The 18582-nt window shown below is 38.2% G+C and overlaps 2 protein-coding genes across 4 annotated transcripts in view; both read left to right on the forward strand.

The window, feature by feature from the left end:
• Positions 1–7806, forward strand: part of CARNMT1 (carnosine N-methyltransferase 1) — a 40213-nt gene extending 32407 nt beyond the window's left edge. Inside the window, exons 7-8 of one of the 2 annotated variants that reach the window (XM_082842180.1) lie at positions 3491–3594; positions 4295–7806. In XM_082842180.1, the coding sequence (XP_082698306.1) occupies positions 3491–3594; positions 4295–4396 (206 nt within the window). In that variant the 3' untranslated portion in view covers positions 4397–7806. The remainder of the gene's footprint in view (positions 1–3490; positions 3595–4294) is intronic. The other variant, XM_082842181.1, reaches the window with a different exon arrangement.
• An 8589-nt stretch (positions 7807–16395) lies between these two features.
• Positions 16396–18582, forward strand: part of LOC309964330 (uncharacterized protein C9orf40) — a 62511-nt gene continuing 60324 nt past the window's right edge. For both annotated transcript variants that reach the window (XR_014326342.1, XM_082843257.1), the window contains exon 1: positions 16396–17010. Coding sequence is in view for 1 of the 2 variants with exons in the window: in XM_082843257.1 (XP_082699383.1) it covers positions 16582–17010 (429 nt within the window). In the remaining variant the exon portion in view is untranslated. The remainder of the gene's footprint in view (positions 17011–18582) is intronic.

The raw sequence follows: 18582 nt of genomic DNA on the forward strand, positions 1-18582 counted from the left end.
TGAAGACTAAAGACCAATTAATGGACATACTCACTGAGTGAAAACTTAGACTGAACCTACATTTCTAACAGTAATGGAATGGATAGTCATAGGATAGCCACATAGTAAAACCATTCTCCAGAAATAATCAATAAAATAGTGAAATGTTCCGAATGAAGTGTAAGATGCAAAACTATATACGTAATATCTCATGCTAATGCATCAGGGAAAGACTGCAAGGAGATACATTAAGTTTTCAAGTGGTTATCTCTGAGTGTTAGGATTACTCATTGGTTTGATTTTATTTTTATGAAATTTCATGTTATTTTAGCTTTCTCTTACTGAGCTTGCTTTATACTTATGGTCAAGGAAAAAATATTTCTTTGCTTCTTCTGTTATTTCCATTAAAAAATGTGAAGAGACACGCGAGTTGAGAAACTAAAGAACTCCTTGAGGAGTGTGGCAGTGTTTTATTCATCTTTATATATCCAGTGCCAGGTATTTGCTAGGTGCTTGGTAAACATTCATTTAAAGAATGAGAGACCAGGTAATAAATGTGAAAAACTGCTCAGCCTCAAGGAAATGCAGATGGAATCATGTCTGGCCTGTTGTTTTCCTCTTGCCAATTTAGCAAATACTTATTGTGTTTTTTCTTTTTAAGTTAGATTTGGGAGGGGTATAGTTGACATAATAAATTCACCTTTTTTTTTTTTTAAGTGTACAGTTTGATGCATTTTGAAAGCTGGATAATCATGTAACTGTTAACCTCTGTCAAGATAGGGAACATTTCTATCGTCCCCAAAAGGTCTCTTGTGCCCCTTTGTAGTCAGTTTTCTCATCCTTAATACCTGGCAGTTCTCTGTTTTATGTTACTATAGTTCTCCCTTTTCCAGAATACCATATAAATAGAATCATACAGTAAGTTGCTTTTTGTGTCTGGCTTTCTTCGCTTAGCATAATGCTTTTGAAATTCATCCATTTTGTTGCATATACCAGTAGCTTGTTTCTTTTTTATTGCTGAGTAATATTTCACTGTATGGATATACATTTTTTATTCTTTCACTGGTTGATGGACATATGGGTTGTTCCCAAATTATGATTATGAATAAAGTTGCTATAAACACTTGAGTACAAATCTTGTAGCCCCAAGTTTTCATTTCTCTTGGATAAGTACCTACTGGTGGAATTACTGGGTCATATGTGGTGCATGTATGTAAAACTTTACAAGAAACTGCCAACCAGTTTTCCAGAGTGACTGTACCATTGTATTCCCACCCCTTCCTAAGTAAGGTGTTAAAACAAGTACTTACCATTGCAATTGTGAGTGAAAACTGTTATTTTCTCCTTTGGAAAGCATTTTGGCAGTTTGAATCAAGTCAGTAAAAATGTTTATTCTCTTTGTTTTATTTTATTTATTTATTTAATAAATTTAGTTTTGGCTGCATTGGGTCTTCGTTGCTACGCTTGGGCTTGCTCTAGTTGCAGTGAGCGGGGGCTACTCTTCATTGCAGTGCACAGGCTTCTCATTGCAGTGGCCTCTCTTGTTGCAGAGCACGGGCTCTAGGTGCGTGGGCTTCAGTAGTTGTGGCACGCAGGCTCAGTAGTTGTGACTCACGAACTCTAGAGTGCAAGCTCAGTAGTTGTGGCGCATGGTCTTAGTTGCTCCGCGGCCTGTGCAATCTTCCGAGACTAGGGATCGAACCGTGTTCCCTGCATTGGCAGGCGGATTCTTAACCGCTGCGACCCCAGGGAAGCCCTGTTTATTCTCTTTGACCTGGAAATTTCACTTCAAGGAATGCCTTTGTAAGGGAGAATCTGAAATATACACAGAGCTATTTGTTGAAGTACCATTTGTGATAGGAGACTGAAAAATACAGCGCAATTGTAATGGCTGTCTTTGGGTGGTAAAGTTACAGATGCTTAACTGTACATTCAGTGCTATGCTGGGCATTATGGTGGATTCAAAAGAAACCTAAGACATATAGCTTGTAATGGAATAAAACATACGTAGAAGTAAAATCTGGCCTAGGAATGTGTTTATGTAGATATAATAAAACAATATTGTTGGAGGTTCTTAAAATAATAGAGAAGGAACAGCATATGCTTTAGAGCTGGAAAGACTTTGCTATGAGGCTCTGCATTCTTTAATAAAAGGCTTCAAAAGCTTTGGGATGATCTTGGTTACAATAGGTGCTCAGTAAATGGTAGCATCTTTCATTTTTACTAGTACTAATCCAGCTAAAAGGAATTGAAGCTTGATAGAGTGAGTAGTTTGGTGGGGAGTCATTGTTATCTTTTGAAAAGAGCACTAATATATAAATTATAGTTATTTTTTTCTAGTGGTTTATGTACAATAAAAAAGAGAAGAAGAAAAACCTTTTAACCCTAAGTAAGTATGTTCCACAGAGTGGTGAGCAGTTTGGGAGCAGAAACTTTGTCTTGTTACTTTTATCTCTTGTGATTATTAGCACATGGTATGAGCAGTGGGGATGGGGTGTGGGTGGTGAGTTGGTCTCAGGGTTTATAATTAACCCAATGAAAGGTGCAGAGATGATTGTCTAGATTAATCCTTTAGTACCTGGATAAAGCCGATAGATTGGGCAAAATGTGAGACTAAAAGATTGGAAAATTTGGTTTGAGTCAGGTGATAGTTCCTTGGATATCTGGAGTGAGAGAATAGTAAAGGGGGAATGTCATTTTAAGAAGTTGTAATAGCTTTGATGAACTTAATGCCTACAATATGCCAGGTGTGTTATCTCACGTTAAAGTCATGTTACAGATGGGACAGAGTTAGTGACTTGTTCATAGGCACACAATTAGTTGGTGTTAGAGCTGGGATATGAACTGTGCTCTTAAAAAGCCAGCACAAGGCAGTCAAGTGGTTAGGACTCAGTGCTTTCACTGCGGTAGCGCGGGTTCAATCCCTGGTCAGGGAACTAAGATCCTGCAAGCCACGAGGTGCTGCCAAAAAAGAAGGGGGAAAAAAAAAAAAAAAGCCAGCTCTGGTATCACCTTTTCCTTCTAGGAAGCCCAGCCTATCACTCTCCAACCCCCCTTACCCCTGCATTTTTCCTTCCCAGTCTGGCTTGAGGACTCTTCTCTGTTTTCATGCGATACTCAGTTTGTAACTGCAGTTTTGCATTTACTTATGGAATTATAATTACAGTATACCCTTGCATTTTGGGGACTAGGCATTCTGTGATTCAGCTACTCCTTCAGGACCTTAAGAGTTACAGGTGTCAGGCCCATGATGTGGAGAATCACAGTGCAAGGCGGTTATACCAGAGGGTCTCGCTCCCCATGAATGTAGGCCCAGCACTCAAATGGCAGTTACTTGGCCAAAGTTTCAGTGGTCTGGATACTTGTCCTTGGCAAATGTAATGGTTCTTTACCTTTCCTTTTTACATTTCATCCTCTACCCAACTTATTTCTCAACTTGGAGTTCAGTTTAAATGGCTACTAGTGCATGTTTATATTTAAGTAGTTCATTCATAGTATCTTTAAACCATAGGTCCTCTGCTATACCACTTTGAAAATTTGGCAAATGAACTTTCCATAGAATTGAGCTATGAGGATATAAAAAACGTTGTCCTGCAGTATGGATTCCAGGTAGAGGTAAGGATGGAATGAAGTATTGCCAAAATTTAACTTCCAAAGCACTTAAACAGGAATGGTGATGTTATGGTAGTTACTAGCTTTACCTCTTAACCTCTTTGTTTTCTCACCCATAAAGTGAAAATAATAATACTTAGCTTTTAGAACTATAAGGATTTGAGATAATATGTATGTAAATGGAAAACTGTAATCTCTGGTGTAATCACCTTTCAATAAGTGGTAGCTGACCATTATAATATTGGCCTTTGTAGACTGAAAAGTACCAGGTAGACAGGGTGGGAGGGCAGGTGTAAGAGGGATATTGTTAACTGTATGTACTTTTGTACTGTTCAGTCTTTCCTTATCATGTGATTATAAGGTTTCATGATACTTTGACTATTGTGTTTTAGTTGTATGTTTATTTAGAAGCATTTGATTCATTTAAAAAGTAAATAACAGGTTTGTTCTTAAAGACAAAGAAAAGCAACATATTATAGTAGTTTAGAGTTCAAGCTCTGGAATTAGACTTCTTGAGTGTGAATTCCAGTTCCACCACTTATTAGTGGTGTGACCTTGAGCAAAACTGTTGCTGGTAAAGTGGGATTACTAATAGTGCCAATCTTAGGGGGTACTTGTGTGTAATAAATGAATTAATATACAGAATATGTTTAAAATAGCACCATGGTTGTCATCATCATTATGATTATTGTTTGCATTTCAGGTGGAAAAAGAATCTGTCTTGTCAACATATACTGTGAATGATCTCTCCATGATGAAGTACTACTATGAATGTGTCTTGTTTGTGGTCCGTAAACCACAATAACGGTCTCAAGTGGTATCACAAGGAAAAAAGTTTAATAATAGCAGATGCTGAAATAAACAACTCAAAGTCAACTATTACAATGACAGGACACAATCTCAAGTGGTATCACAAGGAAGAAAGTTTAATAATAGCAGATGCTGAAATAAACAACTCAAAGTCAACTATCACAATGACAGGACACAACCTCAAGTCAGTGGTGCCTTCTTATTCCTAACAAAATTAAGAAATAGCGTCTATTTTCTTAATATGTCTATTGCTTTTTCAGAAACATACTATGCCATGCATATTTGTACTACACAAGTAAAAATGGAGGAAATGTCTTCAAGTATACATTTTCCTTGAAGCCCAGAATTATCTTTCAGTAGAAAAAACTTTGTCTCCAGTGTCTTCATGAAGCTGTCCATTGCAAGTCTGCCATATGAATGACTAATAGTATTGAAGTCCATAATAATCTCCTTTTTTGTTCTTTTGTATGCATTGCACATGTTATTTTTTAAAAAGTCTAAGGATCCTCTGTCACTTTTAACATCTGGAATTGGGAATTTTGTTTACTTTGGACCTAAGGAATCTATACATAAAATGTGCATCTATTCTTTTATCATTCAGATTATTTGATTTTATTTTCTAGCTCAGCTGACTTTATAGTTAGCATCAAACATTTCATTTTTGTGAAGTGCTGAATTCATAGGATCACAGGCCAGTAAAATGCATTTTAAATAACTGAGAAATTAAGTCTTTTGGACACACTAAATTGAACGCTTTTTGAAAGCATACTCATCATGGATCACTCTGAAATGTATGAGATCTCAACATTCTAAGTGAGGCACAAAAGCCTTTATTAAAGGTACTGCTCGGAAACTGGGGACATAAGAATAAAATCTGCCCATTTGAAATGTATGATTTCAAACTATAAATGAATACAGAGTTTGTCAGTGAGATGTTTACAATAATGTCTTTTCTTTAGGTTACATGAATTACAAAAGCAAGCACTTTTTTTTCCGTTAAAACAATTATATACTAGTAAAAACTGTCATGATAGTATTAATGTGGAGAAATTTTGATTATGAAATTTAGGGATAAATTACTGCCCATGGTCTGTGTCTTTAATATTGTAAGAAGCAGCCATTAATATAATTTCAGATTAATACCAATTTTGTTCCCTGATAGCTGTAGCTAAAACAGTATATATGCTGCTTTAAATTTCTACCTCTAGCGGATCTTTATTGGAGGGAGTTTTCCTTTGTATTTTTTTAATGTTTATTATCCTGTTTTCCAGTAGCTTGGTAAGTAGAGATGACTAATTTAACCTTTTCTTGGAGAAAAGGAAGTAATATTGAATATTTTCACAGATGATTGTGATGATATTAAGTGACCTCTGTGGCAATTTGGATTAGATAGACTTAATCTCAATAATGTGCTGGTAGCATAAATGTCATGTTTTCATAGGAAAACTTACTTAGAAATCTTTAGACCTTTACTGTCAGTTAGGTGCGGGGGAGTCACTACGCGATTTGGCATCTTACCAGTAGGACCTTTTCTGCATACACTACAGGAGCTCCTGTGGCCTTTATGCCCATGATGCAGTGAAGGATTCCGTGAAGTTAATTTGATTTGTCAAGTTACGGACACGTGTATGTAACCTGTTGAGTATTTCTGAAAAACTGTTTCTCTTTTTTGTGTTCCTCAGTACTTGGCAGATATTCACTTAGTGGGAATTCTCCTTACCTACCACATGGATGAACTTGAAATTAATTGCAAGGGGAAAAAGCCCCCAAATTTATTATTTTCTTTTAAAGAAAGAAACTTAAAAGGAGCATAAGTATTTTAAAAAAGCCATTGAAAGGAAAGGAATCATGCTGTTTGTAATTTAGAAATGCTTTTTATTCACTGATTAATATTCACTTTTTTACAACTTGTATCAAAACAAACAATCTTGGTTTTCTCAGAGGGAAAAACACGTTGACACCAATGGGTTGGCATTATTACTTAAAATTTTTGCTATCAGGTTTTATTCTTTAATAATGTTACTTATATTTCTAAATTATAGCTTATATTTTAGTTAATTCTGAAATCATTTCATTTGTTTCTAATTTCTCCCTCATATTATGAATACTGTTTTTTAAACGTACTTCACAAATTTGCATCACTCTTTTTCTTATAGCTTTTGTAGTTAATATATTCTAAACTTGAAAATTGTGGTATCAATCAATAATAGAGGTGTCACTGGAGGATTTAATTTTGTATTTCTTATGTGTATAAATAGCTACTAAAGTGTGTAAGCCTTAAAGTTTAAAACATTTTTCTTAAATAACTCTATACACAAATGTTTTCATTCATTTTCATCAAGTGGGAGGAGATAGGTCACTGTGCTTGCTTTTGTTGTTGTTTTTTATTAAATTTACATAATCTGAAGCAATGCAGACTAGGGTATATTAATCAAGTGAGCAAGATGGGATATGTAAAATATAAAGAGAAGCTGTATAAATCACAGTATAAAATTACGAAGTTTGGGAATTGTAAAATGCACTGTATTTATATGTAACTCTCATTCTAAAAGTTGCCACAAAGGCTTAATCGGAAGCTTCATGTCTGCATGAAATTTCCTATATTTTTAATGTGTATGATGGACTTAATTTTTCTTGAATATTAAAGTCTGCCAATTGCTATGAAACAATATTTGCTTGGTTGTTTCCATCTAAATTACTCATAACCATAGACATGGGAATTTTAATTGAGCACATAATACTTTTGAACCCTTGGATTAGCCTATTTTTATATGCTTCTAATATGATCACTTGGTTTCTGAGTATGCTGGGCCTCATACTAATTAATCTTGGTCTTTGGTTTTGTTAAATAATCAACCAAGAATTGTAAAGGAACCAGTAGAAGAAAATTCCAGGACCAGCCATTAGTAGGATGAGCACTTAACTTGCACTTAGATACTTTTCCTGAATTATTATTTGTGATCTTGGGCAAGGTGCTCCGAGTTTATTTCCTCATCTATAAGACAGGATTGATACCACCTATTTCAGTGGGTTTTTATGAGATCGTTTGTGCTATCTGTGAAATATTATACAGGCGTACCTCATTTTATTGTGCTTTGCAAATAGTGCATTTTTTACAAATCGAAGGTTTGTGATAACCCTTGTGTTGAGCAAGTCTGTCGGCACCATTTTTCCAACAATATTCGCTCATTTCATGTCTTTGTGTCACATTTTGGTAATTCTTGCAATATTTCAAACTTTTCCTTTATTGTATTTGTTGTGGTCATCTGTGAACAGTGATCTTTGATGTTACCATTGCAAAGAGATTATGACTTGCTGAAGGTTCAGATGATGATGGCATTTTTAAATTAAGGTATGTACATTTTTTAAAGACATAATGCTACTGCACACTTAATAAACGACAGTATAAACATAACTTTCAGATGTCCTGGGAAACCAGAATATTTGTGTGACTCACTTTATTGCGATATTAGCTTTATTGCAATGGTCTGGAACCAAGTCTGCAATGTCTCTGAGGTATGCCTGTATGTGAATATGTGAAAGCATATGGTGGACAAGTAAATGTGATTTCAATCTGTGTTGACTGTTGTACAGTGATAGAAAAAGATGAAGATTGGTAACAGGACATTACCTTTAATATTTATGGTGACCCTTTGAAAAAAGTTTCAGTGCAATCTTAGGGAAAAAAATCAAAGATGACAGGTATAAGTATAGATTCCAAAAGCTTGGTGGGAAGTGTAAAGAAATATAATGGTAGGTAATGGGACAGAGGGCACAAGTAAAATTTAATGGAGGGTTACCCTCATTTTCACAAACATGCTAGTAGTACATGCCTCATATATATGTTTATTTCTCTTCAGTAGCTGTTTAGAAGTGGGATCATTGGGTGTGTATGTGCACTTTCAGTCAAGTTGCCTTTCAAGAAGACTACCAATTTACATTCCATCCAGCGTTTGAGAATAACTTTGCATCCATTCCTGGCCAGTACTAGATATTGCTAAGCTTTCCATATTTTGTCAATATAAGTATCTAATTTTAATATTTATTCTTTTAACTACGAGGGAGGCTGAGCAATTTGCGTAAGTTTAAGGGACAAAGAGAGGTGTCTTTAATCTGCCAGTCTGTAGGCTCTCACCTGGCAGACCAGACCCAAAAGTTAGTAAAAACGTAGTGAGGTTCATTAAGCGGAGGATTGGCCAGAGTCATGAGGACTGTTCTGAGTTCTGGCCTCTGAAGACTGACCACATCTGCTTTTGGTTTTACGTAGCTGGCACTGAGGCTGACCAGCAGCAGCCCATTGGACCCCATTTGTTGGATCTGTGGTTTGATATTTTGTTACTATTTCTGTAATGTTCTTTGCCGTTATCTCTTCAAATATTTCTTCTGCCCTGCTGTCTCTTGCTTCTTGCTTCTGGGGCTTCTATTACATGTACATCAGATTGTCTTGTCATTGTCCCACAACTCCTGGATGCTCTGTTTTTGGTGGTTTCTTAGTTTTTGTTTTGTTTTTTACACTTTTTTAAAAAAAAATTTTCCGTGTGTTTCAAACTGAATAGTTTCTTTTAACCTATCTTCAAGTTCCTTGAGTCTTTCCTCATCTTTGTCCATTCTACTAATGAAACTGTTGAAAGAAATTTTATCTCTGATATTATGTTTTTTATTTCTAGCATTTCCATTTATCTCTTTTTTGTAGTTTTCATCTCTGCTGAAATTCCCTGTGTATCAGTGCATGTTGTCCACCTTTTTTACTGTATTCTTTAATATATTATAGATATTTTAGTTCCTAACTGATAATCCCAATATCTGGGTCAACTCTGAGTCTAGTTCCATTAATTGCTTCATCGGCTGACTAGGGCTTTTTTTTTTTTTTTCCCTGAGTCTCATAATATTGAATTCCACTTACTGTGTAGAAAAAAACAGAACCTGAGGTAAAGAGTATTTGTGCCTTGGTGTAAATTTATGCCTCTCAGGCAGGCATGGGAGGTTGAGTCAATCTTAGAAGAACTTGAGTTGGGTTTGCGTCTTGTTTTTGTTATCGCACAGCATCACAGGCTTCAGATTCCACCGGCAGTGAGCTGTTGTTACCTTGTGTAGGACAGAGTTCCTGAGAGGAAAGAGTTGCACACAGAGAGAACACTGGAGATCTGAGGACAGTGCCCCTGGAGTAATCTGTAGAGTACTGATCAGTGCATCTGTGTGAGATAACTACATACCCAAGCCAGAGGAAAAAAAAGCACCCAACAAAATAAAACTCATAATATCTGGTATCCAATCAAAAATTACCATGTGTGCAGAGAAAGAAGAAAACACCACCCATAAAGAGGAGAAAAATCAATCAACTGAAACCAACCCAGAACCAACAATTAGCAGAGAACATTAAAATAGCATAACTGGGGACTTCCCTGGTCGTCCAGTGGGCTAAGACTCCGTGCACCCATGCAAGGGGTCCGGGTTCAATCCCTGGTCAGGGAACTAGATCCCACAGGCCATAACTAGAGATCTCCCATGCCACAACTAAAGACCCCACATGCCACAACTAAGACCTGGTGCAGCCAAATAAATAAATATTTTTTTAAAAAAATAATAAAATAGCATAACTGTATTCCATATGTTCAAAAAGTTATGTAGAGACATATATAAAACCCACATTGAGCTTCTAGAGTTGAAAGGTACATTGTCTGGGATGAAAAAATGTATAGGATTAACAGCAGATATAGCAACTATGCAAAACAAAACACTGAGAGAAAAAAGGCCACACTGGCTTTTTTGCTGTCCCAAGCTCATGCCAGGTATGCTCTTGCTCTAGGACGTTTGTATTTGCCATTGCCTCTGCCTACAGTCACTCCCCATATATATATACAACTTGTCCCTTCATTTTCCTCAGGTCTCTGCTTAAGTCTCCTTATCAGAGAGATCCTTCTTGCTCACCTTATATAAACCCTCCCTATCCTTCTTACTCTGCTTTATTTTTTTCCTCAGCATTTGACAGATGTACTTGTTTATTGTCTAATTCCCCCAATACAAAGCTTTGGTGGGAGAGTCAAGGGATAGGGATTTTAGCTTTGTTTATTGTTGAAACTCTAGTGTCTAGAATTTTGCCCAGTCATAGTAGATGCTCAAAATATTTGTTCAAAGAATAAATTAATGAGTGAACATAAGATTGTGAAGGGGCACAGGAGTATTTCTGATATGAGTACCTGGTTGGATGAATGGTGGCTCATAGGGAATACTGGAGGATGGAGTATGAGACGCCTGTGAAACACCCAGGTAAAATGAAGAATAGTCATTCATTCAACAATATGTAAACAGCTACTAATACATGCCAGGCGCTGTTCTAAGTGCTTGAATATATCAGTGAAAAAAACACAAAGAACCCTACCCTCAAGGAGGTTACTTTCTAGAGAGGGAGATAATAAGAATAACAAATAAGTGAATTATATAATATATTGGAAGGTGTAAAGTGCTGTGGGGGAAAAAAAGGCAAGGGGAATCTTAACATGGGTAGTGCTGAGTGAGTTGCAATTTTAAATACAGTGGTCAAGTCTGGACGCATTGAAAAGTTGACAGGGATCTGATGCTCAGGGGTGAGGTTTATCTGTTAAATTGGTAATAGCATCTGCTGCAGTTTTTAAGATTAAATGAGATATGTAAAAGGTCTGGCAAATATATAGTTGCTAAAAATTTTTAAACCACTCCCCTACCCTAAACTGCTCTGAGGCTTCATTCAATCAGTCTGAAACAGGCGAGTTTAAAGATAAGCAGAATAAATTCATGAGAGTCTTCTTTACCAAGAAGATATTAAGAAAACTTCTTTGTTGCTTTGTTGTTACTAATGATGAGTTCTGGGTTATTTTCCACAAGACGTATTGGGGAAGGAAGTCAGAGTGCTTCTAACAAAATTATAGGATAGGTAGAATATCCTACTGGGTCAGTATAAAAGTGCTTCTGGGACAGGGCAGGGGTGAGAAAGAAGGGTTTCAAGATTTCTGCTTTATATGAAGTGGTACTGTGTTAACTTCATATAGACTAAAAAGTTAAAGATGTATACTGCAATCCTTAGTGCAATCTCTAAAAATTAATGCAAAGAGATGTAGTTAAATGTTAAGAATTAAAATGAAATTCAAAACAATATTCAGTTAATCCAAAAGAAGTAAGGAAAGGGACTTCTCTGGTGGTCCAGTGGTTAAGACTCTGCATTCCCAATGCTGGGGGCCTGAGTTCAATCCCTGGTAAGGGAAATAGATCCCACATGCTGCAACTAAGAGAGCCCACATGCTGCAACTAAAGATCCTGCGTGCCACAACTAAGATCTGGTGCTACCAAATAAATAAATAAATATTAAAAAAAAAAAAGAAGTCAGGAAAGGAGGTACAGAGCCAGAAAAGAAAGGGAACAAACAAAATAGTACAACAGCAGACCTAAATATAGACATATCAATAATTTATATCAAATGTTAAAGGACTAAACAAACATTCCAATTAAAATTCAGAAATTGTCAGAATGCCAGAAAAGCAAGATCCAGCTATGTAAGTTGTCTGCAAGAGATAGGTTAAATGTAAAGATACAGACAAGCTGAAAGTAAATGGATGGAAAAAAAAGATATACTATGTAAATGGTAAGCATAGGAGGGCTGGAACAACTATACTAATCTCAAATTAAGACTTCAAAACAAAGAGCATTATCAGAGAGAAAGATGGATGTACATCAGAGACATGACAATCATAATATGTGTGTACCTAATAACAGAGCTTCAAAATACATAGACAAAAATTGATGGAACTTAAGGGAGAAACAAAAAAATCACCATCATAGATGGAGATTTTTAACACTCCTTTCTTGGCAACTAATAGAACTATTAGACAAAAAAAAAAATCAATAAAGACATATAAGATCTAAAAAACATTATCAATCACCTTTACCTGTGACATTTACTTACGTGACAGCACTGTGCCCAATACATGCAGAATATACTTTTCAGGAGCACATGGTACATGCACCATGATAATTCATATACTGGGTCATAAAATCTCAATAAATTTAAAAGGATTAAAATTACACACAGTATGAATTAAAGGAATGAAATTAAACTAGAAATCAGTAAGAAAAAGATATTTAGGGAAATCTCAGATATTTGAAAAATTAACACATTGAAATAATCCATAGGTCAAAAAAGAAATAAGGGAAATTAGAAAGTATTTCAAACTGAAAGATAATGAAAATGTAACAGCAAAATTTGGGCAGCTGCAGATAAAGAAGTGCTACAGAGAAATTTATAGCTTTAAATGTTTATATTAGAAAAGAAGAAAGGCTAAAATCAATGACGCTAGAGGTTAAATCAAAAGAACCTAGAGAACGAAGAACAAAGTAAACCCCAATTAAGTAGAAATCAAGGTAACAGAAAATAGAAAATATTACACCAACAAATTTGACAGCTGGAATGAAATGGATAAATTCCTTGAAGCAATGAATCTGGTACTATATAAAACTTGGAGTAAACTAATTTTTTAAAGACAGCGCGGGAGTAACAACTGAGTAATAACTCAAAATGTTGGAGAAAAAAAAAGGTATGGTGTGGGGGGAAAAACTATTTACAAAAACTATAAAGTGCATAGGAATAAACCTAACAAAAGATACATAAGCTCCTTGCAGTGAGAATTATAAAACTTTTTAAAAGACCTAAATAATTTGAGGCTATAAAGTATCATTGAGAAGGAAATGGGCTCCATATTGTAAAGATGACAGTTCTCTCCAAATTGATCTATAGTTTCAATGCAATTATGATTCCAAAGGGTAATGTAATGCTACAAGATGACTGTACATGGAAGAGCAAAGGGCCTAGTAGAGTCAAGATATTCCTGAAGAACAAGATGTGGAGGATTGCTCTAAAGATATCAAGGATTTATTACAAAGCTATGGTAATTAAGACACTGTTGAATTGGCCCAGGATAGCAAATAGACCAATCTAACTGAATAGAGAGCTCCCCCAAAGTTGTGTGTATTTATGAAAACTTGACTTGTGACAAAGCAGGTACTGCATAACAGTGATAAAAAGGACAACTATTCAATATATGGTGTTAGAAAACTAGTTATTCCATACAGGGAAGGAGAATGAACTTGAGTCTTTTTTCACACCATAAAAACACACAAATCAATTACACATGGATGAAAGATTTAAATGTGGAAGCAAAAATATAAAACCATAAAATGTATAGAACTGGGACAGGAAAGGACTTCTTAAACAAGATGTAATATGTGTAAACCAGAAAAGAAAACATTGATAAACTTGACTACATTAAAATTAAGGTATCACAGAGAGTAAAAACACAAGACACAAATTGGGAGGAAATATTTATAATATTTACAACACCTACTACCCATAAGAACATTGCTTTCTAGAATATAAAAGAAGCTCTTCCAAATCAGAAAAAAAAAACAACTAAACCAATTTTTTTAAAGGGCAAAGAATTTAACAATCCTTTTACAAAAAGCTAGAGATCCAAGTTGGGCCAAGCAGAGACTGGGATTAGGCAGGGTGGTCTTGAGGCAGAGGTGGTGGTGAAAGGGCCAATGCCTTAAACAAGACAAAAAAGAAGCAAAAACTAGACAAAAGACATAATTTAAACCACATTTAAGTTTAGAACTTGTTCAACAAGACACCATGCAGAGTAAAGAGCCAGGATTATTGCTCCAGGAATGGTCCATAAACGATATAAAAAGATGTCCAATTTCACTGGGGAAATACAAACTTGAGGCCACAATGAGATACCATATCACACTGCTCCGGTAAGACCATACTCAGTTTACTGGTGAGGATGTGACAAAAAGGCATCTCTTGTCCTCTACTAGAATGATAAACTGGTAAAAAGCACTTTGAGAAGCTTTGGCACTACCTAGTCCAGGTGAAGTTAAACATATTCTACAACTCAGTAATTCCACTCCGTAGAGACATTCTTGCACATGTGCCTTAGAAATTATGAACAAGCATGCTCATAGCACACTATTTGTAACTGCAAAAATCTGAAAAAACTGAAACGTTTATCAACAATGAAGTGGATTCATATGATGGAATGCTATACTTAATACAAATGAATGAAATATGATTACATGCATAAAAATATGAAATAAGAAAAATAAGAAAGCAAATGACCCAATTTTAAAATTGGGCAAAAATAAAATAAAATAGGGCAAAAATAAAATTGGTCAAAATGTGAAGACAATATACAGATAGCAAGTAAGCACTTAGAAGATGCTCAACATCATTAGTCATTAGGGGAATGCAAAAGGATAAACTACAATGGGATACATGAGATACTTATTTAGAAAGACTAACATTAAAGTCTGACTAAACCAACTGTTGGAGAGAATGTGTAGGAGCTAGAACTGTCATACACTGCTCGTGGCAATGTAGAATGGTATAACCACTTTGGAAACCAGTTTGGCAGTTTGCTAATAAGTTAAATACACACTTACTATGTGATCCAGCCTTTCCACTCCTAGGTATTCATTCACCCAAGAGAAAAAAAGCCTATGTCCATACAAATGTTCTCAGCAGCTTTATCTGTAATAGCCCCAAACTGAAAGCAACCTACATGTCCATCATCAGTGAATGGATAAACAAATTGTGATATATCCATACATATATATATAATATCAATATCAATAAAATAAATGGAAAATTACTCAGCTATGAAAAAGAATGAAATCTTGCCATCTGCAACAATATGGATGGACCTAGAGGATATTATGCAAAGTGAAGTAAGTCAGAGAAAGACAAATATTGTATCATTTTACTTATATGTGGAATCTAAAAAACAAGTAAGCAAACTTAAGAGAAGTAGTCATAGATACACAGAACAAACGGGTGGTTGCCAGAGGGGAGGGGGACGCGGGGATGAGAGGAAAACAAGAGGAAATGGAAAGATCAGACAGAAAAGCTACTATTTATTACCCTACTTATTATATTTGTGCTTATTAATAAACAACTGGTTGCCCTATCTTCTCACAACAGCCTTGAGGTATAGGGGCATGGGGTAATTAATATATAGGTAGTACCAACCATTTAGAGGACAGTTATCTTCCTTGCACTATTTTCCTCTAGAAGATCATAGTAGTTTCTCCCTTCAAAGCACTTATATATAATTTTCTTCCTTACTTTCTTCTTTACTTGGTTACTGTCTTTATTAACTATTAAAATATAAGGTAAATACCTTATATGTTGTTATCGTCTCCTCATTTTCTTTGACAACACACACAAGTTTGAAATAACAAAGGTCTTGGAATCTCACTTTTGATCACCGCGCAGAGCAAGCAGGGAATTCTGTGCACTTCCCACGTAATTTAAGAGCCAAACAATTTTAGGTTTCAGTCGGAAGAGGTCTGTGCTCCGGGATTAGCCCTTAGATGAGCGACGCATCTCTGCAACTTCATCAGTGAATTTTTATTCAAAAGATAAAGGAATGTGGTGCCTACTTCACCTTCCACAACAGCCACTGCAAAACACGCTCGTTGGTTTGTTTTCTCGTTTTGTTTTTGCATGTTGGCTTTATCTATTTCCCTCAGCCCCAACCCCCGTTCAGCAGTCTGTCTTGCGTAATCATTTAACGTAGCGCTAAAGCCTGTTAACACTAATTTATTAAATTTGTATAATTCTGACTCGAGTCGGCCACTGACTCAAGGAAGGGAATATTAACATATACACTTTAAGCTCGGGATTTGCACCCCCCTATCCCCGCCCCCAAGGAAAAATCACGCCCTCCGAGGACACCGCCACTCTGCCTTTAACAAACCCGCCGCGGCCTTCCCGCTTCGCCCCGGGGCGCGCACTTCCGGCCGCAGAGGCGCTCGGGAGTTCGCCCCGCGAGCCTCCACCAACCAAAGACTCCGCCTCGCCGGTGCGAGTGCGCGCGCGCACATTTGTGCGCAGGTTCGAATCTCAGCCGCTTCGTGGTTGCTCCTCAGCGTCCGGCCGCACCTCGGCGGTCGCGAGGGCAGCGTGCGCGGGCTGGGCCACACCGGCCGCCCCGCCCCCTCCGCCCTCTGCACCTTCCAGCCGCAGCCTCGCCCGGACTCGGTCCTCGCCCTTCCTAGCGCGCTGCGCGCTCCGCCCTCGCCTTCCGCCCCCACAGCTATCGGCGCTCGGCCTCCCGCGCCTGGCGGGCTCCGCCCGAGCCTTCGGGGCCCATGGCCAAGCGGCGTGCGGCCGAGCCCCTGACGTTCCACGTGCCTTGGAAGCGGCTCCTGCTCTGCGACTTTCCTGAGGAGCCGCCGCGGCCACCGCTCTGGATCCCGCCGCCGGGGGCCTCGCATCCCGAGCAGCCCCTCGGCGTCCCGGAGCTGCCCCGAAAGCGTAAAATCGACGCAGGGGGTATGACTGAGCCTTTGGTTTCGCCCAGCAAGCGCCGCGACGGCGGGGACACCGGCGCTCCGGACGGCGCGGAGCGTGAGGCCCGCGGCCTGGAGACTGGCGAGCCGCCGCTGCTGCAGCCGCCCGTGCGGCCCCGGGGGCCGGGGGAGGAGCCCCGGGGCGTTCGGCCCCCGAGAGGCGGTGGCGACGACGGGGCGGAGCGCGCAGAGTCCCTGCGGGGAGACTGGGGGGCCGCACCGCACCAGGTAGGGGTTGGCGGTGGGCTGGGCGCTCCGGCGGGGGACGGGGGGCGGGGCCCGGGGTGAGGGGAAAAAGGGTCATACTTTCCCGGGCACTGCGCGTCCCGGAAGGAACCGATCGTTCCCCTCTAGACTCGTGTTCGTCACGACGCCCCAAAAGATGAAAAGCCGGGATCCTCGCCGCAAGAATGAACACCGACCCCCCACCCCAGGCAGCACACCAGGGGCCCCAGAGCCCACCTTTGGCAGCGTTTTGGGAGAGTCCGACGAGCTGAGAGCACTAAGCTAAAGTCTGGGGAGACAGACCATCGGGTGAGGTAGTAGGCGTGGCCTTGCACCTTCAGCATCTGTGCTGTCCTAGAGGGAAGCAGGGGCGTGGGTCATGACAGACTGTAGAACTTTGGGAAGATGTTGACCGTGAACTGCAATAAGTTAAGCTCAACGACAAACGTCAGAGAAAGATGTATTGCGTCTTCCTTGTTTAACGATGATTTTTTTTCTGGAATTCGTGATCGATTTCTTTCTAAAGAGGGTGACGAATGTGGTAGCCACCAGTTGGACATCCTTTAGGCATATTACAGCTCTTTTGGTTGAGAGGAAGGGCCTCCGTATATTGGGAAAAGGCAGTCTTAAATCGGATCCTATGAAAAAGGATCGTTGTTGAGAATTAATTTGGTTCTTAAGATCAGCCGTCTGTATGAGGATCTTTGGAGAGTTCCTCTTCCTTGGGAAATGAGCCTGCCCTATCTCTGCACATAAGATCTGTCTAGATCTGTGCTATTCAGTGTGGCAGCCACTAGCTATGTGACACAACACCTAAAATGGGACTAGTTCAAATTGAGATGCGCTCAAAGTAAAATACACACTAGATTTCGAGGATCTCAAAAAATTGTATATTGAATACACGTTGAAATAATCTGGAGATATTGGATTGAATAAATTATATTAAAATTCATTTCAGTTATTTCTTTTACTTTTTTAATATGGCCATCAGAAAATTTCGAATTACGTTTGTGGCTGGCATTTTGTATTTATTGGGCAGCGTTGGTCTAATCTTTGGAATTCAAGCTGCGATTTGGCAGTTCTGGGTTGAACCAGGAGCTTTGGGGGTGGAAGAGCCAAATGTAGAGCCCAGACTTCACCAAATTCTCTTCAATTACTCCATCATAGCATCCACCCCACATTTTTCATTGTCTCAAGTATCTTATGCAGAATTTATCAGACACCTTGCCAATAAAATACAGTAGTTGGGAAAGATCTTTTTCTGTGGTCATGAGAAATTATCCTTTAGATATAATTATTATGATGAGCATTTCTGGATGAAACTATAAATTGTAAATGTTTCTACCCCCAGTTTTCTTGGAATTTAGAAAACATGATCCTTATTTAGATTTTTTTTTCTTCAGACTGCTTTTAGATAGCATTTATGTTCTGAAAGTAGAATAAAGAATTAGAATTTCCAATTAAATCATGTCACACCAGTGTGCAAAACCTGAAAAAACAAAACTCCAGAGTGACAGCCATCCAGACCTATTTGGTATGGAGATAAGTACTGTGTAGTTTGAAAACTTGGCCATT

The sequence above is a fragment of the Leucopleurus acutus genome, assembly GCF_964270905.1.
Source record: "Leucopleurus acutus genome assembly, chromosome: 7".
Classification (NCBI taxonomy): Eukaryota; Metazoa; Chordata; class Mammalia; order Artiodactyla; family Delphinidae; genus Leucopleurus; species Leucopleurus acutus.